At 45.8% G+C, this 20,750-nt stretch overlaps 2 protein-coding genes across 4 annotated transcripts in view; one reads left to right on the top strand and one right to left on the bottom strand.

Annotated features, from left to right (window-relative positions):
• LOC308180075 (uncharacterized protein) overlaps positions 1-19,393 on the top strand; it is a 36,914-nt gene extending 17,521 nt beyond the window's left edge. Inside the window, exons 8-12 of one of the 3 annotated variants that reach the window (XM_080561177.1) lie at positions 2,230-2,293; positions 3,824-6,531; positions 15,092-15,257; positions 17,246-18,032; positions 19,195-19,393. In XM_080561177.1, coding sequence (XP_080417303.1) covers positions 2,230-2,281 — 52 coding nt within the window. In that variant the 3' untranslated portion in view covers positions 2,282-2,293; positions 3,824-6,531; positions 15,092-15,257; positions 17,246-18,032; positions 19,195-19,393. Of the gene's footprint in view, positions 1-2,229; positions 2,294-3,823; positions 6,532-7,376; positions 15,446-17,242; positions 18,033-19,194 lie in introns of those variants that run through there. The other 2 variants (XR_013940717.1, XR_013940718.1) reach the window with 2 other exon arrangements.
• Positions 1-20,750, bottom strand: part of CACNG4 (calcium voltage-gated channel auxiliary subunit gamma 4) — a 41,680-nt gene that overhangs the window by 7,161 nt on the left and 13,769 nt on the right. Inside the window, exon 2 of the mRNA XM_080561172.1 lies at positions 3,171-3,254. Within this exon, the coding sequence (XP_080417298.1) occupies positions 3,171-3,254 (84 nt within the window). The remainder of the gene's footprint in view (positions 1-3,170; positions 3,255-20,750) is intronic.

The following is a 20,750-nucleotide window of genomic DNA, read 5'->3' as shown; positions in this document are numbered from 1 at the left end:
ATGGTGCAAAGATAAAGCAAAAAGACAGCCCCTGCCCGGGAAGCTTGTGCCTGTATCGATCTGCAACAGCGAGAAAAGTACATCTCCTACCAAACCTGGCAACGGCGCTGCACACGTCCTTTACCGAGGGGGCATGTTCTGACCGCAGCTAAACCCAGCTCCGTCAGATGCGTTATTACTCAGGGAGTGTTTTGCAATAATTGGCACATCCAAGTAACGAGGATGTGAGGTCACTGATCAAAGCCTGCTGAGGGCCGAGAGCCCATTCTGCTGCCCTGGGCGTACCCCTGCGTGTGGTCGGAGGTAACGGTGCTCTGACTTTTGGTCGGTTTTCAGAGGCAATTATTAGAAAAAGATTTGATGTCAGACTTTGTTTATGCTCCCTGACATGAAGGCACCCCAAATCACTGTCTATCGGTGTCCTGAAAAAAGGCTGCATAGGCTTAAAATCTGCTGTGGCCACTCCTTCTGGTATTTTCTGATATTTTATCTTCAGGCTGTTTATACTGATTTTAGTTAACTTAAAGGGCTTTCCTAAAATGCTTCAGTGATATTGTCAGAAGGGACTTCCCAGACATGCCAAATATACTGGGTGGGTTGTATTACATCTAGCAAAATGCTCCAGAGATAATTTTTCTGTATTAGGTAATTAATGTGAAGAGAAACAAAACATACAGCGTTCTCTTGGGTACCATGGGGACTTTTAGCTCTGAAATTTAAAAGGAGGCCCATAGGTACCATGTGGAATTTACATATTTCTCCCAATACTGGTAATAAAATGACAGCACATCAGAAAACATTAAGGGAATCTGGTTTTTGCTCTCTCCCCTGCTTTTTTTTCCCCCTTGTTTACCGTCCTGTCTGTTTGCATCGGCTGCTGTGCGGGGCTCTGCGCTGTGACACCCCTGGGGAAGCGCCGCAGCGGGCTCTGCCGCTCAGCCTGCAGGGCTGCGGGCGCTGGCCTTCCTCCCGCTTTCCTTCTCCTCCGAAAGCAGGAGGTAGGCGACCCAGGGCGCTGAGCAGGAGGAGTTAAAGCTTCTTTGCACGTGTTTGTAGTCACCGTGGCTCCCGTTCCTTTGGTTTTGCAGGGAGCAGCCTGAAAAGAGCAAAATCCAGACTCCTGCTCCTACCCACGCCCTGGACCGAAGCCTCCTGGAATCAGGCATTTTTTCACTGATTTCAGTAGGGTTTTGAACTGGGGCTCAGTTCTGCTAACTCCATCTCTTTACACTTATCTGGAGTCTAGGTTAGCTCAGTATCTGTGGAGCAGGCTGAGAGCCCGCATGCTGCCCTTTGAGTAGCACAAGATGCACACAGGGTTGGTGACTTCATCTGAGCCACACTTTTCCCTTTCACCTCTCTCAGGTGAATGGTAAGTGTTGCCCCCACCATGACACTGCCAAAGACTGATGCCAAGGAATGGCTAAAAATCCTGGTGGCTGATACAGGGACAGCAGGTTGCAAAGGTGTGCAGAGGGCAAAAATGGGAAGGAGGGCATTGTGTCTCCTGTAAACGGGACATGAATACCTCTGTGTCTCATTAGACAATGATTTTGTCTGTATTACACATACATATGAGCTCATTTATTCTTGATTTAGGTACATAACCTTTCAGCAATCTCTAAATCAACTGTATTCATTTTAATTGAAGCAGGAGTTTGCTTTCCAGAAGTGAAAGCAGGGGAATCCTATTTGTGCAGAATATAGAGGGTGAGCTCCCCTCCGAGGGTGGAGTGCCTCGATCCTGATTTTGCAGAAGACATAAAGGGTTGGGCCAACTGGTTTTTAAGGCTTGCACATAGCCACTTTTGAAAACAGCTTTTAGGATCATCAGTCACAAGTACACTTACAAACAATTTACTCATCTCTTGTCTCACTGAGCAGCTGTAGACTGTTTTTCCCAGTTCTATCTTTTCTCTAAATAAAGAAGGCATAATACACTTTTATCAAGATGCTACTTAATTCATCTTTCCTTTGCAGTCCTTTTACTAATGATGTTTCTTTCCTAAAGCTGACTTGGCATCAATTTCACATTAGTTGCAAGGCTTTACATGAAGGATAAATGCAGCCGTGCTCATATTCTGCTAGTCTGCCATCGCCCAAGCACTGAAATCATGTCACCCAAGCACTACGGCTGATCTAAATTGACAAGAGTAAAGATGAAAAAAGGTTCAGGTTTTCTGGTAAGCAGACTCTTTCAGAGAGATTTTTTTTTTCTTCTTGTCTTAGCAACCTGAAGTTGTTTCCCAGAAGTGAGCAGAAGGACAGAGTGGTTCTCTAAGTGGTGTTTCAGGTAATTAATAGCAGTGTAATTGAGGAGCATTTTGCTTTGCTGGATGTCTCAGCCAGCAGCCTCATTCATTGCTCCCTGAAGCCTTCCCAACACCTTGTGAACTGCAGTTTCTTTCTCTTGTAAAAGGCATTGCTTTCAGCTCTGCTGGTCAGCTCTTTTGTACGAAAGAAACAACTAGGCAAGGCATCCAAGGGGAAGGGGAAATCTAACTCAAATTTTGCAGGATTCATGAAGTTTCACACTCAGGTTCCAAGACGTTGCATATCAACTGAGCGAGTGGTCGCTGGGGGAAAGACAGAACAATTGCCCTTATTTCAAGCACCAGATCGGTGGATGAAATAACTTATGTGAGGGCTTTCACACTGGCACAAAGCACCAACGGCCAGCTGCCCATGCAGAGAAACCACAGCCTACATTCATATTGAGATTTTGCTGTTATCTGAAGAAATTTCAGCTTCCTTCCTAAAATGCAGTAATTTCACTGCATGGAGAGGTAGCTCAGAGCAGCTGCAAAGGACGAGGCTTGCATAAGGGCTAGATTTAAGCAATAGGAAAAGCTTCCCCATGGGCAGGAACCCACTCCTCAAACCAATTTTAGTACAGTAACCAGCTAAACGCTCCCTCTGTAAAATATCCTCTCTAATCTGAGAATGACAGTTGTGGTTTTCATTTTGAATATTTCCATATAATTTTAAGAGACTGGGCACCACAACTGTCTGAGTTCCCATGGATGAAGGAAACCCTTAAAATGAAGGACCCTGAGGTAGGGCCAGGCCCTTGCAATAAATAAGACCCTGACTGGGCTCTACAGAAGAAACACCCAGGCAAGTCTGTTGATCTGTTAGTTCTGTGTACCACGCATTACTTTTCAACTTACGGAGAAGGTACTCTGAGCTGTCATGGTCATAGTCATTGTCTTCAGGGAAGTGGTTGATTCGGAAGCAATGTCCTTTGTAGATTCCTAAATGAAAACAAAGCAAACATAACACATATGCAAGAGAACCAGGTAGATGGGCTTCTGCCAGCTCTGCTTTATTTCCCTTTCCTATTCCTGTGGAGAATAATTTATGTATGCAACTGATTCGACACTGATCTTTTATGCCATCAAGAAACCATCTCTTGGGGCATAAATTTTGGGCAGGTTGGCCTGAAGCCTAACTGCAGGAAGGGAGAGCCAGGATTCCTATGTTCTTTTTCTGAGGTCTGCCACTAATATAATTCTCTTGATGTTTTTTAATCTCTCTGTGCTTTACTTTCTTAGTGCCCTGCTTATCCTGCAAGGATACCAAGTTTGTAAAGCTGCTTTTTGTTCCTGGTGTGACTGTCACTCCAGGTCCCTGCTCCAGGGCTGGGGCTCCACGGCGAGGCTGGGCACCAGTACGGTCCTGGTCCCCAGTGAGGTGCTGCTGTCCCTTATCAGAGCTGCTGGGTGTTGAACTGTCTGACGCCTCTTCAATTACTCTCTAGGCTTGGAAAACAAGTCCGTAAATCTCTTTCTGCTGTAATTTAAACCCGTTTGTCCCCCTCAAGGTTGGTTCATTTCCTAATGGCCTATTTGCTTAGTTAACTGGGCGCCTGTGCAGCAAGTCAGGCCGTGAGCACTCCTGAGACCTGATGGGGCAACGCCGGAATCGGATGGATGAACCCCCCACTTGGCTGAACAAGATGAAGTTCAGCACTTTGTCCATCTGCATAAAGGTTTGCATCCGTGTTTTTTATTACTTTCTGTCACGACCGTACCTCGCTGCAGCCGGTCTCAGCTGCAAGCTGATGGCTGAGTCTGCTGCTGCAGTGAGCTGCATGGGGAGGTCTCCCCAGAGAGCTTCCTGCAGGAGAGAAGCCCTGAGGTGTGATTCTGCCTTGGTGCTTTCATTATTCATTAACCAGCGCTTTCGTGCTCAGGAGCATACATCACCCAGGATGAGTTATCCTCTGCACAGGAGTTTCGGTGCTTACAGCTCTAGCTGGCAGAAGGATTTAAAAACCATCAGTTAATACTGCTTTAACAGAAGCACAGCTGCAGTCTGTAGGATATAACTGTGGATTTATTTCACTACCTATTACCAATGATTACAAAGATCTCAAAAGAATTACTAATCCGCAGGATTTCAATTGCACCCTGTGAGTGTCAACTGCAGGTTTGCTACTACAGCGCATTTAATTCTTCCAGCAAATGATGTAGCTACTCTAATTTAGGGAATGGCTCAGGCTTTCCCCGCACAGCTTTTCAAAGGCTGTGAACAACACGTAAGTGGCTCACGTTGGGTGTGGAAGTGACACGCTGGTGCTGCCCGCGAGGCGGCTGAGAGCCTGCCAGCCGGGCGCTGCTCCTGCCGCTTGCCTCCCGTGCGTCCCACTGCCATCGGCTGGTTTCTGCTCCTAGTGGTTCTCCAGCAAGGCAATCCGAAATTCAGATTTTTAAAGATCCCACTGCTTATTTTTATGGAAGCTCACACAATGAAATTAAATTCCTCCCAGCGTAATAGGGCCCCTGAGACTGGATGGTCATTTCTTTGAGCCTCTTCACTATGGTGGGCTAATTTAGAGGAAATACATTCAGAGTATGATTTTTTTCTCTCCTATTCAACAAATAAGTTAAATAATCTTCTCACCCTAATTTCCTACAGAAACAGGCTTTTCAAGGACTCCCTGCTTTTGTGGATATAGACGGGTTTGTCTTTCTGTCTGTATGTACTTCTTCAATAACTTTTAATTTAATTAATTTTTCCAGAGCTGATAGAAAAGCAGAGGTTTCACAGGTAACAGAGCTCCCACAGCTTCCATGTGAGCAGGTGGGAGCTCTCTCCAACTGCTGCTGCTTGTTGTCAGACACCAGAGCTCGGGCAGGGATGACAGCCCATATAAATGTCCTGCTTCCAGAAACTCAATTAAGAGACAAGAAGTCTGCAAGACTGAAACGTTCCCCAAGCATCTTGTGTCAGAGTACTGACGGATTGATGGGGGGGGCTGGCCTCTGTAAAATGGCCTTATGTTATTAAACTTCTGAATGAAATGGGCCCCTTAGCAGAGCTTCTCTTACAACAAGGCCACAAAGCCATCCCTCCTGCTGCAGGGCTGAAACGTGCCAGCAGGACAGGATGGGTTGTGTTAGCGTCTGGGCTTCTCCCGTGTTGTGGCTGGAGACCTTCATTTCCTGCTCCTTTATACCCACGGTCCTTCACATAGAAGAATATCACCAAGTCTAGGAGACGTGGAAAAAGATAATCAGCCCCAAACAGAAAATTGTAATGGTACTAGAAAGTTCCTTCCCACTTCCAGTTTTTAGGGATTTAATGATTGGTCGTTCTGGCCAACATTTTCATAGAAAGCACAAATGGCTGTGAAATTTGGACATGTATCAAAGCCTGGGAATCCAAAATATTCTTCCCGATAGTTTTGCTGTTGTTAAGATCATGGATCAGGGTTCTCTTTAGCGCCTACAGTATTTAATAACTAACAGCAGCCACAGACTGGATAATTTTTTTCCATAAACTTAATAGGTGTCATATCTCAGTGACAGCTTATTAAATTCTTGGTGAGGATTGAAGTTGCTATCAAGAACTCTGCTAATCTACAGTGTATTGAGGGGTCTTTAAATCCCCAAAGTACCAGCAACGAAATTTTGCTAGGAAATGTAACAGTACCTTTTTTTTGTAACAGTGGACTTTGAAACTCAGATTTGGGAAAAATTAAAAGTAGCTGGGCTGGAAGCTATTGATGTGGTGGTCAGCTTTAAAAGTACAGTTTTACTTGTACGTAAATACAGAAGTAGCACCCCCCCCCCCCCCCCGAGTATTGGTGGAATACCCAGCTCCATGCCCTAGCATGTAAAACAATGCAAAAGAAAAAAGGAAATGCTCGTATTAAATTCACTAACAACCACTCTACGGTATCTACACAAGGTCAGAACTCCTTGAAGCTCTTCTCAAAGACTTCATGGAGGATGCCTCGAAAAAATACATAGACAAATGTGGCCACTGGTTCCCACTCAGTAAAGGCACCCACGGGCTATTTTCCACACCAGGATGTGACGTGGAAGGGTGATTTTTTCTTTGCCTGGGAATGGGGATACAGTCCCTTAAATCCTTTGGAGGAGAAGATGGAATATTTAACTTGTACTTCTGTATCCACTAGAGAGAGATAAATAAACTGCAATCACTGCCTAACAGGTACTAAAATATTGAGAAGCACTTCTGGATACCTCTTGAGAGTAAGATATAACGTCCCACCGAGATGCTGTAAGTATTACGCCTTTCTTTGAATGATTACTGATATGTTTAAATGATGCTTTTAGAAATACAAATATTATAATGCATTTTTCTCCTCATAATAATAACTTCATTCTGCATTCAGAGCCAGGATTTCAGGATCTGGGTTAATGATAAGGAAGAGGCAAATTTTCTGAAGTGTTGCTGATGCTGTAAGAATTTTTTTTCCCACTGGTTGCAGCATATTTAGTTGGCATTTAAAAACTGCAAATTGTTTCTGACTTGGCTTTGCTCTGTGTTGAAGGGCTTCTTCTACAAAGGTTAACACTTCTCAACCTCACTAAGTGTTCAGATACCTGTAATCAGAATGTGACGTACTCAGATAATATGATAAGGGGGGGAACTGTAGTGCCTAATCAAGATTAAGCTTTGTTTTGGGGTTTGGGATCTCAAGTACATAGAGTTTTCAACAGTAAATCAAAGCAGCGATCCCAAATTATGGTGACATGCCGCCTTCTCCTTGCTCTTTCCCAAATAATCCTTCAATAAAGCTGCCTGTACTGTTGCAGAAGTGTTCAATGGGGTTATATGTTTTGATCACTGTGAGCAATGTTTAATGCTGTAGGATGCAAGCTTGACTAAACTTTTTTTCCTAATGTCGGATGCATTACATGATCTCATCATTGCTGGTCATACTATCGGCCATTTCTTTCAAACAGCCATTTCCCGTGGTTAGTATTTGTCAGTGACAACATTCCCCGATGCCCTGGAAGTGTTTGCACAAATCAGCACTGGAAGATAGAGTGCTTAAATGTCTGAAGATATTTGTCAAGGCTGTACTTTTATTCCCCGCCCCCCCCCCCCCCCCCCAATCCTGAAAACTGTACCCAGCGAGGTCTTTCCAAAACATAGCGTTCTGTTGTCATTTAAAATAGGTTTCCACCAAGCAAGATGCTAGCAGCTTTGCAGCAGAGGACCTTGTCTGCGGGGTACTTCTGTCAATAGCAATTTCCGTCTCCCGGCTCTGAGCATGAGCTTTCGGGAGGCGATATCTGATAGCGGTGGGAGACACATGAGGATAGATGGGTCTAGCTGCTGCCTCCTCCATCAACAGCTTCTGCAGAGCTGTTGCTTCATTAACCATTTCATCTACCAGCCATCTCGGCCGCCTTTGGTGGTAAGACTGTGCAGGGTAACAGCAGTTTGGGGATTTCTTTGAGAAGCCTTTCTGGTTTTCTCACAGGACACCAGGCATTTGCTGCCTCCCTGGGTCAAACTCTCTCCTGCCAACGTGCCACATTCCTGTAGGTCTTGAGCAGCTACAGATACCGAGAGCACACCCGTGCACACTATTAATAGAGTTAGGCAGAGTTTTCTCCTTAGGGAGGGTCTGGTGATGGAATGAGTGCTATGAATGTCAGGGCAGGAGTGCTTGTGTGGCTGCACTGATTACCTGCAGGCAGGTAGGCGCACCAGGCGCCCGGCCAGCCCCAAACCACACTGAGCAGCTGATTTCTTTCCCGCAAATGGGGGTCTTCTGGGATGGCTTGAAGATATGTAAGGAAATGGTTTTCAAGATCATTTGCCAGCCTGTGTTCCCAGTTACAACAGATACAAGCTTCAAGGAGCTGGCTGTGTATTAAACATAAGGCGATTAGCAGGGAACCACTGGAAATTTGGGCCACTGGCTCTGCCTGTTACATTTATTCTGTGATTAAACACTGTGCTTCGGTTCTAGAGCGGACCATTAGCCTGATTTACTGCAACACTGCAATATCTGAGTGTATTGATGACAAATTCTCAGAACTTATCAGCACAGAGCAGTCTGACCAACAGCACCACAGCCCGTACCTCTGTTTTACAGGCAGAGCGGGGCTTTTGTAACTGAAGTTGCTTGAAGGCAGTGTCCATCTGAGCAAAGCCACACGGGACTGGGTTTCCTTAATGGCATGGCTTTGCGCTTCCCTTGACAGAAGTGGAGAACCTCTATTTATAGTGAGCTAGAGCATGTCAGGGCCGGACGCTGCCAGGAGAGAACAGAAGCAGTTCTGTGGTCGTTTCCTTAGGAAGACTTCTCTGCTGACAAGTTCTGAAATCTTTTGCAGTGTGATTTGAGCAATAGTGAGCAAAGGAGAGCAGACATGCCCAAAACGTTCCTCTTCACAAAATTTGCAGTACAGCATCTATCAGTGCTCTGTGTTCATTTCTTTGATTTTCTACCAGCACAACCCCTCTGCCTCACTGGGCTGACACACAATGGCAAATGTTGCTGCTGAATTAACCTTTTTTTCTCTTCGTTTCTAGTCATAAGATAACCTCTGTAAAGAGGAATGGGTGGTGCACCTCCTTGTACTTTCAAAACCTGCCCTGTGGTCAAACAGGGGCAATTTTGGGCCTCTCCACACAGGCCACAGGGAATAGAATTAGATTTTTTCTTCCTGTAAATCAACACTTTCTATGTTAATTTGTCCAGAGTTTGATGATTTGTCTCCCACTGTTTGCTGACAATCTCACAGGTCTGTCCTTAAGTTACTCGAGCAAGCAGGGCTCCTGTGAGCCTCTGCCAGAGGATGCTTAATGCTGTTATTGCAGAAGAAATCATGAAGTATTGATGCAGGTCGTGTGCAAAACACACCCCGCGTGAATTTGCTACCCCACATTGCTGCTGTACCGCTGCCTTCATCACCAAGAGGATGGAGCCAGCAGTGCTAGAAGCCTTGGGAGGTTAAATACCCATTTATTGGGTGTCTGCCTTTGGCTGTTGCGAGATCCTGGGGAAGCTGGAAACTTGGAAGTATAGCTTGTTTTTGAGACAGATGCTGGCTGACACCTCCTGAGTCCTGACAGTCAGGGAGATTTTTGTCCATTTGACAGTTCGTATTTTTGTTTCCTCCCAAAGGTGAATTTGATGAGGAGCACTGCTAGTACCTGGGGTTATTGTCATATTTTGCCAGGGTAGGGCTTGTTTTCAGAAAAATGCTGGGGACCTAAAAAGATGGATAACTCATTTATTTCTCATTGTGGGGAGCTGAACTGCTAACTTTTAAGGAGCAGGGATGAAGGGCCAGATTCTGGTGTCAGTGCTGTGGACGCAGAGTTGTGTCTCACCTACTAATGGTGATATCTGAATTGGGTCTTCTCCCTTTCTTTGCTCCTACTTTACTTTCTGGGCAAAAAGAAAATGGTTCAAAAATGTTGAAATGTATGAAATTTGCCCCACTTTCTTCCTTAAGAGCTGTCAGCTCTAACAAACCCTTTGGGTTCTGCTTTTGATCTATTTTCAATTGTCTGGTGGGCAAAGTAGAACTCCTCCTCGAGTCTCTTATTTTTCTATCTTCTGCTATGACATGAATTTCCCCCTTTTGCAGTCCCCCCTGGTGCTGCCTGCAGACGCTCCACTGCTCACTGCTTTTCATCCCTCCCCTCAATGCCACATGAATAGCTACCAGTTGCTTTACCATTAGCCTCACTCCACTTTTCTTACCTCCCTATAGTAATTAATGCTCCACTCTGCATTTATCATACACTCTCTATGAGAAAAAAGACTGCCTTATGCCACCAGTATTTACTCCAGGACATTATCATCTCCTCTCACCAGCCTGTCTGCACTGTCACATCCTGTTTCCTCTTCTTGGTGCTCCTCTACAATTCCCAGCTAAAGCCCTCTCTGTTGGAAACGGAGGCAGCTCACAGCTTCTCCTCTCGCTGTACCCCTGCAGAACGAAGGATGTGCTGCTCTATTTCTTGCATTGCTTTTTTCTGCAACAGTCTCACAATGCAGTAGAGTTCATGCTCCACATTTCTGAAGAGCCATCCCTGCTGACTTGGGTGCCGATTTCAAAGCCCTAAATAGCAACCGGCGAGGTTCCTGCTTGGGCACGATGGCCTTTGTGTCGTGACCCACCCTGTTCTTTTCTAACACCCTTGAGTTTCCCATGGCCCACATGTGGCATCTTAACCGATGTCCTCCAGACATTGGTGATGCTCACCACTGCCCAAAGAAGTTAGGCATATAGGAGACTACATCTCACTTGTGTGGTGAAGACATCTGCTGTTGCGTGGTCACTTCTAGTTGCCCATTGAGCAAATTCGTTCATTCTGCAATCCAGGACATAATGCACCAAATACCATGTGTACAACCTAGTAAAGCATCCCCAGATCCTGGAGTACCTACACCAGAAGGCATCCAGGCAAGTGCCTACAGAGGCTCGGATGGTTTTAATTCACGCGGGTATACACAGCCTCAGCAGCCGACCTTCTGTTTTCAGCTGGGTAAATATCAAAGATGTTGTGGATTTGTATGTCTGTATACAACATGAACAGATGCAGAAATGACGCTTTGCCAAGGACTTCTTTAAAATTCTACGACTGCCTTTTGTTCCATTATGAGATTTTATTTGAGACCTTGAGTGATGTTAGGAAATCTGTGGCAGCGAAACTCATTTCCCGAAGATTCACCTCACCTGCACATCTGGGAGCTAATAAAACACATCACAGTGTCTGGCTGCTGTCCTTTGAATTCTCTTCAGTCATTACAAAACTGCTGCCAAAAGTACTAAGTGTCCTTGTACTGCCACAGTGAATACCAATAGTATTGGGGAAATGTAGGACAGCAGCAAAGTAGATAAGATTTGATTGTATGTTACACGTTGTTTTGTGCTACTTCATTTCCATTTTCTTCGAGTGTTCCTCTCATAAGCCAGCATTTTGGCCACAGAAGTCATGACTGAAGTTATTCAGCAATGCTCCTGTTCCTTTCCCAGCTGCCTTTCCTTAGCCAAGCTGCAGATGAAATAGTGTAATGGATTATTCCACCCCAGAAACTCCCGTACAATGCTGACAGCCTTCTTACTACTATTTGCAGTTTTTTTCCTTATTAACTATATCCTTTTGTGCTGCTTCTTCGACAGCAAATTGGGGGAAGCTTTAGGGGGTTCTGTAGCTTATTTTAGTCTTTTTTTGTTGTTGCTCCTTTTTATGGACCTTACTGAGGGAAGGAATCTGTTTTCTAGGAAGAATCACTGACATGCTTTCAGCCCTGATGTTCAGGTTGCATTTTGTATCTGCATAGGAATATAAGGGCAATTCCGTATCCTGGGTATAACATGATTTTTTTTGAGCAACGTTGGTTACGGTGTTTGAGGAACTTTTTAGAATCAGAGCTGTTAGCCCTGCCACAGCGAGTGTTCCCATGCCTGGCTCGGTCCCAAGAGACTGTCAACGTTTCTAGCTGTCATGGGGCTGTTAACTCACTTTTCTATGTCTGCTTTTCTATATACCACAACGCCCCACACTTTCTGTGTTCTGCCTTCACACCTCGTCTCGTCCCGCATCTCATGTGGCAGTCCTTTAGCCCGGCAGCCCAGAAATTTGTCTCACTGCTTATTTCCATACTTTGCTCCACTGCTGCTTTGCCAAAGCTGCTTCTGGGTGGCTCATATAAAAGTTCTTTTAAAATGATTTGGAGCTTGGCTAGAAACTCCCATTAGAGTTTTGTAGCTGGCTTTTCTACCTTGGCTAAAATTGGTCTAAGACGTCAGGGGTTGGCGTTGGCTTCTCAGGTGAGCATCTTCACCCAGCAAGTCCATCTCCAAGGAGTTTCCTTCTCTTTATTACATTCTGATCCCAAATGCCTTAATTTAAAGAGGTACTTATCAATAGTGCTTTTGGCACAATGCATCAGAGACTTGTTATTCACAGCTGTAACTACACGGTGGCCATCATAGCTCCAACACCTTAGACAGCAGCAGGAAATCAGCTGTGCTGGCCTATGTGCTAGCTACGATTCAGATGCATCTAGATTTGGACCCAAACCTACTTTTCTCCCCAGTGCTCTTGACCCTGGCATACACTCACTGGTACTAAGGCTGCTCATTCAGGCAGTTTGCTGCCAGTCTATCAATCATTACAAGAGGGCTGAAATGCCACATTTTACTGGATGCAATTCTGAGAACAGATAGTCATTCTGTCTGATGAAGCGTTCAGATGCTGCAAAATGACAAATCGTGTTTATTTTCACATTGTCAAACTGTGCTTATTTCCTGTGTTGGCACAATTGGAATCAAGTTTCCCTTAAGGGATAGTTTGGTTTTCATCCATCTGGTTTCCCTTACTTCAGTATGCCATCAGTTCTCCCTCATTAACATGGTGATCAACCAGGGCTTGATGGTCTCACCTCTTACAATCACAGCATGTCTATAAAGCCTGTATCATGGCTCATCACTACCTGGGGGAGGAATTTAAGGAAATGGACATTCACCAAAGTCCCTGCTGAATTTATAATTTGAGACATAGTCAAGGTCACATCTGGGGAATAAATACTGTTCTTGAACTAGATGAAACACGCCCAGCATGTGTGATGTTTTGTCTCCTGTATCTTCTGCAACCTCAACTTTCAGACATGTAGAGCCTTGAGTGATTGTCTTCTCATTCTTAATTCATACTTTTAGATCCTCTTAAGCCTTTTTTCAGGTTCCTTCATTTTGCAACAGACAGCGTTTTCAGTTGTCATACAGAGGTCTAAAATTTAAGAAACAGCTCTCCAGAATGAGGACCCCGGTAATCCTTGGAGGGGGTGTTTTGGGTAAGGATGCACCTGACAACTTCTGTAATGGGAAAACTCTCCAGATCTAGTCATTAGGAAAATGGTTCATATTATTCATTCTTCTTGTGCTATCTCCTAATATAGCAGAAGCTTACAAGGCATCACATAATTACTTCTCTGCTTACAATCAGCAATTGTCTACTCTAACAGCAGTGAATGTCTCTAACTTTGTGTCTGGAACTGAACTCTTCTGGCTCTTCTTTGCTCAGCTCTGTGGGAGCAGGTTGTTCACACACCACAAAGGTTTTTCATGGAAAAAAATTAGAAGATTACATTGGAAAGTAGTGATAAAGAAGCTCATTAGTTTAATGTTGGGAATATGCAGAATATTTGGACACTCCTGGAATCAGGTAATCTTCCCCTGTCTCTTCAGTCCATGGAGAGTCATCATAAGATGATGGCATTTAGAAAAACATTTGGATATTGAAGAAGCAATAGGGGTATTTCACTACATAAATCACTTTAGATGAAGGCAATGTTTGCAATATGCCCGTCTTCATAATGCTGCGACCTTGAGTTGGATGTGCATTCATTTTGGAGCATGTCTTCCTCATTTCTATGCCAGCTTGTTGAGTTATACATAGAAGCAAAACCTCTAGAGATTGATCATGCACAATCAGTGATGCGGGACTGAAACAAGGCAGATGATGACAACGGGGAATCTAAAGGTTAGGAGAAAGGGGTGTAACTGCCAGGTCCTGCTGATGGCTGGCTTTGGGAAACTCAAGGCAAAGGTTTCAAAACCATCTGCATGAGGTATTAGTGGAAAAGGCCTGTAAGCAGCAGGAGAGTGGAGGGTGCAGCTGTGGCTGGGCCACTTCACATATGGGACAGGGCAGGCTTGTCCCTCAGGGGGACCTTGCGAGGGTGGGAAAACGATGAGCAGCTCTGTGAGAATAAAGACCTGGGGCAGGAGAAAGTGAGCTGAAAAAGGAGGAGGAGAAGGAGCGCTTTGGGGCAGAGTGGGCAGAAAGGGGGGTGCTTTGCAGGGGAGGAGGAAAGGAAGTGGGGGAGATAGAGCTGAGGAGATGAGGAGGGTGGTGGGTGGCTGGAGACGAGGAGAGGGCCTAGGAGGAGAGTGGGAGCTTGGCAGATTGGTGGTGCCTGCAGAGACAGGGACCATATGGTGACCTGGGTCCTCTCTGAGCGCCGCTCTGCCTGCACTCACCTCCCTGCATGGCTCCATGCGGGCACCGCCGAGGTTGGGGCTCGTAGTGCTGCCAAAGGGGCGGGCAGGCGCAAAGCCAGGGCCTGATGAAAATTAAGAGCCTGAAACATAATTCCCGGGATTGTTTTAAATACTTACAGTTAACAAATGACCCAATAAATAAAAATGGAGACGGCTACCAAGTAGGTCTGTTTAAATGAACACAAGCAGAACAGATTTGATTTGGATCCTGCGCCTGAAACTTTCTATTTCCTAATGCAAGTGAAACAGTGACAAATAAAAATGAGACTGCAAAAGCAGCATGACCTCTTAAAGCTTTAATTATTCATTAGAACTGTTTTCTCTTCTGCTGAGACTGAGCAACACATTTAAGTGGGTTTCTCTCAGGTTTGTGGAAGATGTAACTTCCTTGTTACACTGGCTAATAAATACCACTAAGCACAATGGCCCGACAACATTTGTAGAAACAGCATTTGGGAAAATGTGTTTAATGAATCAGAAGTGCCTTAATCTAGTCAGTCTTGAAAAGCAAAGCATATCATGCAAAATTACAATGCACTAAAGCACAGATGCATGAATATTTTATTGTTGAGAATTCTGAGTTTCCATTCTTCCCTCTTTCAGTACTTCAGACTGCATTTTACTATGCGACATCTCTACCTGTACTGGGGAAGGATAATGGTGGGAGTAGCTCTGGGCAAGCCAATCTGGGATCTCAGACTGGATTTTAAACAATGTATTGGAAAGTCCCAGCCCCTATCAGCATCAGGCACGTCTCCCATTGTAATTGGAAATGCTTACAGCTGTTTGTGTCCTAGGATGGCAGGGAAGTGACTGGGAAGGTTCACAGCTGAGAGGAGAAAACTGGGGTTTTCCTTTTGCTGGGAAGAATTATCAACAGGCAGGTGCCCCGCATGCCTGGCCACTAGGCTGCTGTGCTACCGGCTCCACCACAACCCTCCTTCTCCCTCCAGCACCTCAAAGGTACGGAACATCCACCAGAAACCACTAAGTAGGGCTGATTGTTAATTAGACTTGAATTTCTAAGCATTGCACCTGTGAGAATTAGAGCCTGCCCTTTTACTACAGCATCTCAGGGACTGTGTTTCCTCCTGAGATTTGAAAGCAGGAGCAGACCAGCTTCTCACCACCTTGGCGAGCTCTCCCAAGAGGTACGTAGCGGCTCTGGCTGCCTGGGAACTGAGCCACGCTCAGGGAGGGATTTACAGCTCCTCTCCCCTTCAGACACCCGTCTGCCGTGACGCAGGGCTGAGCTGCACAGCAGCCATACGGGCACTCGGGGTCCCCATGATAAGCCCCCCAGCAGCTCATGTCCCCTTCCCTGCAGTTGTCCTGGCAGAGAGGCGCAGGCAACCGAAGGGCAGTTTTCCAACGCCCGCATCTCTTATCGGGGCCTCATTCTGGTTCTTACTCAATCTTTACAGCTCAGTGATACGTTGCCAATGTATTTTTGCCAAGGAGACAAAAATATGTCTCCTCTTCCCATTCCTGCAGCCTGTGAGAAATCTCAGTTGTGTGCAAAGAGATGTAGATGTGTGTATAAATGTGTATTTTGGGGGGGGGGGGGGATAAAGTTTCAGGTAATTTATTTTCCCATTGAAAGTTTGCCTTGTAGCCATGGAAGAACTGTTATCCCCATGCATAAATTTGGGTAAAAAACCCTTACTTTGAGCTGAGCAGAAATGGCAGCAGGTGCAATGGAACTGGGAGACTGAAGCTTCGTCTTCCCATCAGCAAGCCTTTAACTGCTCCATGTCCCAGGTTCTCCTTTCTAGTATGTAGGCATGATGGTTTATAAGTAATTCGGGGATTTCTGGGCCAAAGAGTCCTGTAGTATCAAAGTTGTCTAATAGTGGACAAAGAAGAGAGGCATAATCCTTTCAAGGTGGGACTCTTTCTCTTCAAAAAGTGCTTGAATATCCCCAGGGGCCAGAGATATCCCAGGCATTTAACATGTTAATGTAAATTAGATTTTAATTAATCGGGACTTCCCCACACAGCCGTGGTTTGGGATTCTGGCTTTGCTCTCTGGATGGCTTGGTCACTTTAAAAGCACTTGGCACGGAGAGGGGTGATAGGAGGCTTTTTCCTAAGCTCCACAACAACTTTGTAAACTACGTGCTCCAGAAAGGTTTCTTTTTCCTCTTTCTCCTCCCTTTTCCCCCAAACCTTGCGTGACTTCAAGGCATCAAATGTTAATGAAAGTTTGCCAGGCTTCAAGGTCTGTGAAATGGAAGTTAAAAATTCTGCACCATAGGATGGCTCTAAAAATACTTGGCGTGTCGAAACATCAGCTCCAGCAGCTCTCCTGCACGCAGCGCTGCCGACGCATCAGGTCTTTCTCTCCTAAGCTCTCAGAGACTCGTCCCGGTGATTATAGATCACTAATGAGCCACGGAGTGGATTTGCCAGGCTGTGGGCCTGCAAAGCCTCCTGGAGGGCGAGGATCTGGAGGTGTCATTTAACTCTAAAGCCAGCGAGCCCCTGGGGACACATGCCATCCAGGCGATTCCCGAAGTGATGACCATCCCCTAGAATGGGCCCCAAACCCTGGCCTTGCGGGTTTGTAGGGTCAGATGCCATCTCGATCTGGGTCTGGCTCCTGAGCTCAGCTCTTTGCTGTCATTTATTGTGCAGGGCACCTGGGTTTGTAAGCTGGGCATCTACCTTTTAGGCATAGCAACACCTACATCTCTCTGAAGATCTGCTCTGAAGCCCTGTGGAGCAGAGGAGCCATGCTGCCTGGAGATGTGAACGCTCTGCCGCGCACAGCTCCGTGTGCCTCGGGCGATTTGAGCTTAGGCGTCCTGTGACCCGGAGAATTTCTTGCTCTGCACGTGTAACTCCCCTGGCTTCCGAGGGGCCCAGTAGAGATACCACTGTCCCCAGGCAGTTTAAAGGTGTTTTTTTTTTTTTATTATTTTATTTTATTTTTCCTTTTTCCCTAGCAGTGCTCTTGCGGGTGGAAACCTGGGAGCTGCTTTCCCCCGGCGCAGCCTCCTTTCCAGCAAGACGCTTTCTCCCTGCGAAGCAAACGATGCTCCGGAGCGCAACGATCTGGATCGTGACTTCAAGCGTGATCCTGACTGCGCGGCGGTGCCTGAACCGTTCCCATCACGGGAGAAGCCACAGGGGGCTGTGACTCAGCCGCGCCTGAGTCACGCGTCCCCATCCCGCCGTGCTCCCGGGGGACCGTGCTTCGCCTCCACCCGTGCCTCCGTCGGCAATGAACCACGGCTCAGGCCTCGGCGAGGTGGACGGGCCCCAGACCGTGGCCGTTCCTTGCAGGTCTGTGCAGGGGTTGGGGACAGGGACAGCAAGAGCATGTCCCTGGGTTGTGGAACCGCACCCACAGGGGGATTTGGTGCAGGAGTGTGCACAAGTTTGGCATGGGCAGGCTGCCTGGTCACACGCTAGCCCCGTGTAAGCGCAATCTGAGCCAGGCGCAGGCTGCTGTTTCCCAGCAAGTCACTAGAAATAATTTATGTACGTGTGAGTTAAAATGCTGCTTAAAAATCACTCCCTGCCTTCAAAGGTAAAACCTGCAATACTTGCAGTTGATGATAGTGAGTTTCGTTTTCCTAGGTTCTTGCCAGCTGCTAAGGTAAGCTTAGATCCTCCTTCAGCATTTCCTCGCCGTACGGATCTTTCCTCAAGCAAATCTCTCTGTGCCTGGGGCTGGCAGCAGCGGCTGCATGTGTGAGTGCTGTGAAGAACCTGCCCCTTGGATCAGCCCAGGTAAAGTCCTGTCCCAAACCCTGAGACATGTGGCATTTCTTAAGTAAAAGTAATAAACCTTCTTCTCTGCAGGATTTTGAAATAAATTTGTAAATACTGAATTAATTCCATCTGTCAGTATGAAGTGAGGTTTTGGAAAGCTAAAAGGTGCAGGTTTGTGCGCATTAACTGTGTGAGCTAAAGCACAAAAGGAAAATGCTTTTTCATCCTTATGAGGTTCTGTAAATTGTATTCTATTCTTAGGAGAGTAAACATAATGTTTAAAAAAAATAATATAGTAATTTAAACCTTGCAGGAAAAGTTGCAGGAGCAATGGGAACCTCTCAAATGATAAATGTATGAATTTATTCCACTGCCACTGTGGGGTTTTAAATTAGTTTTGTTTTTCTTTTATTTCTTCTGGTTGACAAGCTGTGTGGTGTTGCTATCCAGTTATAATATTTCTAGATAAGAAAATCTTGAAGGTCAAAAATTCTGTTCTTAGTTATTCTTGTATAAGGTAATGTTCTTGTGTTGGTGACAATGCGGAGTGATCTCATGTCGCCATGGGTACCTGAATCATGCAGAAATCTGTCTAACAGCAGAGTTCTTCATGCCTATGCCCTCCCCTTATTTTGTTGTAAACAAAAAAATTAGGTATCTATAAGAAAAGCTTCTTGTCTGACACAAATGGACTGGAAGAAACGCTTGTCTTAAAGAAAACACATCGTGCCAGTGGTCCAATGGACTGCACCCAAGCATAATTCTGGGCGATGAATTAATTTGTGCTCTGCTGCAACCAGAGAGATTTTTGCCACTAATGCTCCAAAGTGCAACCTGAGTTCAGTGCATTATTAGTGTGAGCTGTAACGGCTGTGCATAGACATCGAAACCGCCAAATTTCAAATAGGCAGCTCTGTCCCCATGGCAGCTTCGACAGGGGGGATGTGCAGCAATCTTGGATGCAGATGTAAAAGGACCAGTGGCAGGAAACTGGAAAACTGTTGAAATCCAGATTATGGGGGAGAAGTGAGAGCAGCATCTGCCCACAGCTGATCCTAGAAGGGTCATGGCAGGGAAGCATAGAAGCACAGTGAAATTAATGTTGGGGGGGAGGGGGGTGGGGAGGGAAGGGGGGAAAAAAAAAAGACAGCCTTAATTATGGCTTTCCATTTTTCTGCAGGTTCAGTTCAGTGCTCCGATACCTGCTGGATGTGTCTTTCCTTGATAGCTTTGTAACATCTAAAGGAAAGAAAAGAAGATGAAGAGGAAGCAAAATGTATGTCTTCATCGTGACAGGGCTACAGCTCTCTGGATGTTAGCTCTTCCATGCGCTGTAGCAGGGAAGTTTTTGGTCTCTATTAAATCACGTTTTGAGTCAATGGATCGTGTACATGAAAGACCTGGAGCAACAGCTTCTAGAGGATGACAACAGGGTTGTGGATCAAGACCTGTACCTTTCTTTATTGATGGAAGAGAGTCAAGTCTAAATTTGTGACTTTTTCCTGAAAGTCTTCATGCAATCTTATTTTAAAGGGAAAAAAAAAAAAAAACCACCATACAAGAAAGCAGACTCTCCAGGAAGAAGGATCAAGCAGTGCAGGCTGTGCATTTTTCTTGATAGCAGGAATTCCTTTTTACTAAAACGTTTCTGACTCCAGTGGTGTGTATCAGCCAGGTAAACCAGAGCCCTCAGCTGGAAGGTTTGGGCCTGCAGTTTCTGGGAGCAAGTCTATGTGGTGGAAAGCAGACAAACCAGCTTGCGCACACTGCCTCGCTGTGAGTTAGGACTGTCCTTGCATTTCGCTGTTGTACAATCAATTTGCAGAATAAAATCCTTTCTTTTACAGAGTCAGGGGGCTTAATTCAACCCTGGCATAAATGGGCAGCTAACAATGGGCCTAGCTCAGCTTGGATGTTGCTCTAGTTAATTAAAAAGAGTAGCATCGGGGGCTGAACTTGGCATGGAGTGTTTAAGTGACTGGCTTCAGAGGCAGGGAAGAAAAAGCCTTGCTTAGCTCTCTGCAGCCCGCTCTTCAAATGCAAATTAACCTGTCAACATCTGCATGTAGCCACCCAGGACAGCTGCAGAAAGGAGCTCCCAGCACCCAGGAGAAGGGCTGGAAATGTTTAGTTCCAAACAGCTATTTTCTAAAATAATTTCTAGTAAATAAGAATACATTTGAAGTGGTAAACGGAGCATCTGCTACATGCAACGAATGGAGGACAGCATGTGAAAAGAAACATATGTCAAGTATGCACTTCAGATGCATTGACTGCTTGCCTCCAAAACAGAGAGAGCTTAACCATATTTGCAGCAAACACGGAGTAAAAATTACTGCTGCAACCAAAAGAAGAGCCTCAATAACTGCAGAATTTTCCCTTGCTGGAGGAGAGAATCTCACTGTAGTGCAGCCGCTGCCAGGCGTCTTTTCGCGAGAGACACAGCGGGAATGCCAAACCCAGGCGGCTTTTGTTTGGAGCAAACAGCATCCCTTTACCCGTACGTTTAGAAACCCGGCAAACCAAGCCAGGGCTGGAGCCCAATCACACCAGATTTGGCTCGCAGAAGATAAGAAAACAGCCCTGTGCTTTTCTGAAGCCTCTTATATGGCAGAGGAGACTGACATCCTTGCTCCGACTGATTCAGCAGCGTCTTCAGCAGGAGGCGAGCTCCGTGTCGTGGGCAGGGGCGTGCTCGTGGTGCAGCCTGTGTCTGTGTCTGCAACACACAGCGAC

The sequence above is a fragment of the Anser brachyrhynchus genome (genome assembly GCF_964034855.1).
Source record: "Anser brachyrhynchus genome assembly, chromosome: 18".
In the NCBI taxonomy this organism is placed as follows: Eukaryota; Metazoa; Chordata; class Aves; order Anseriformes; family Anatidae; genus Anser; species Anser brachyrhynchus.
Note: the sequence above shows the minus strand (reverse complement) of the source record. Positions and strands in the feature narration are given on the sequence as shown.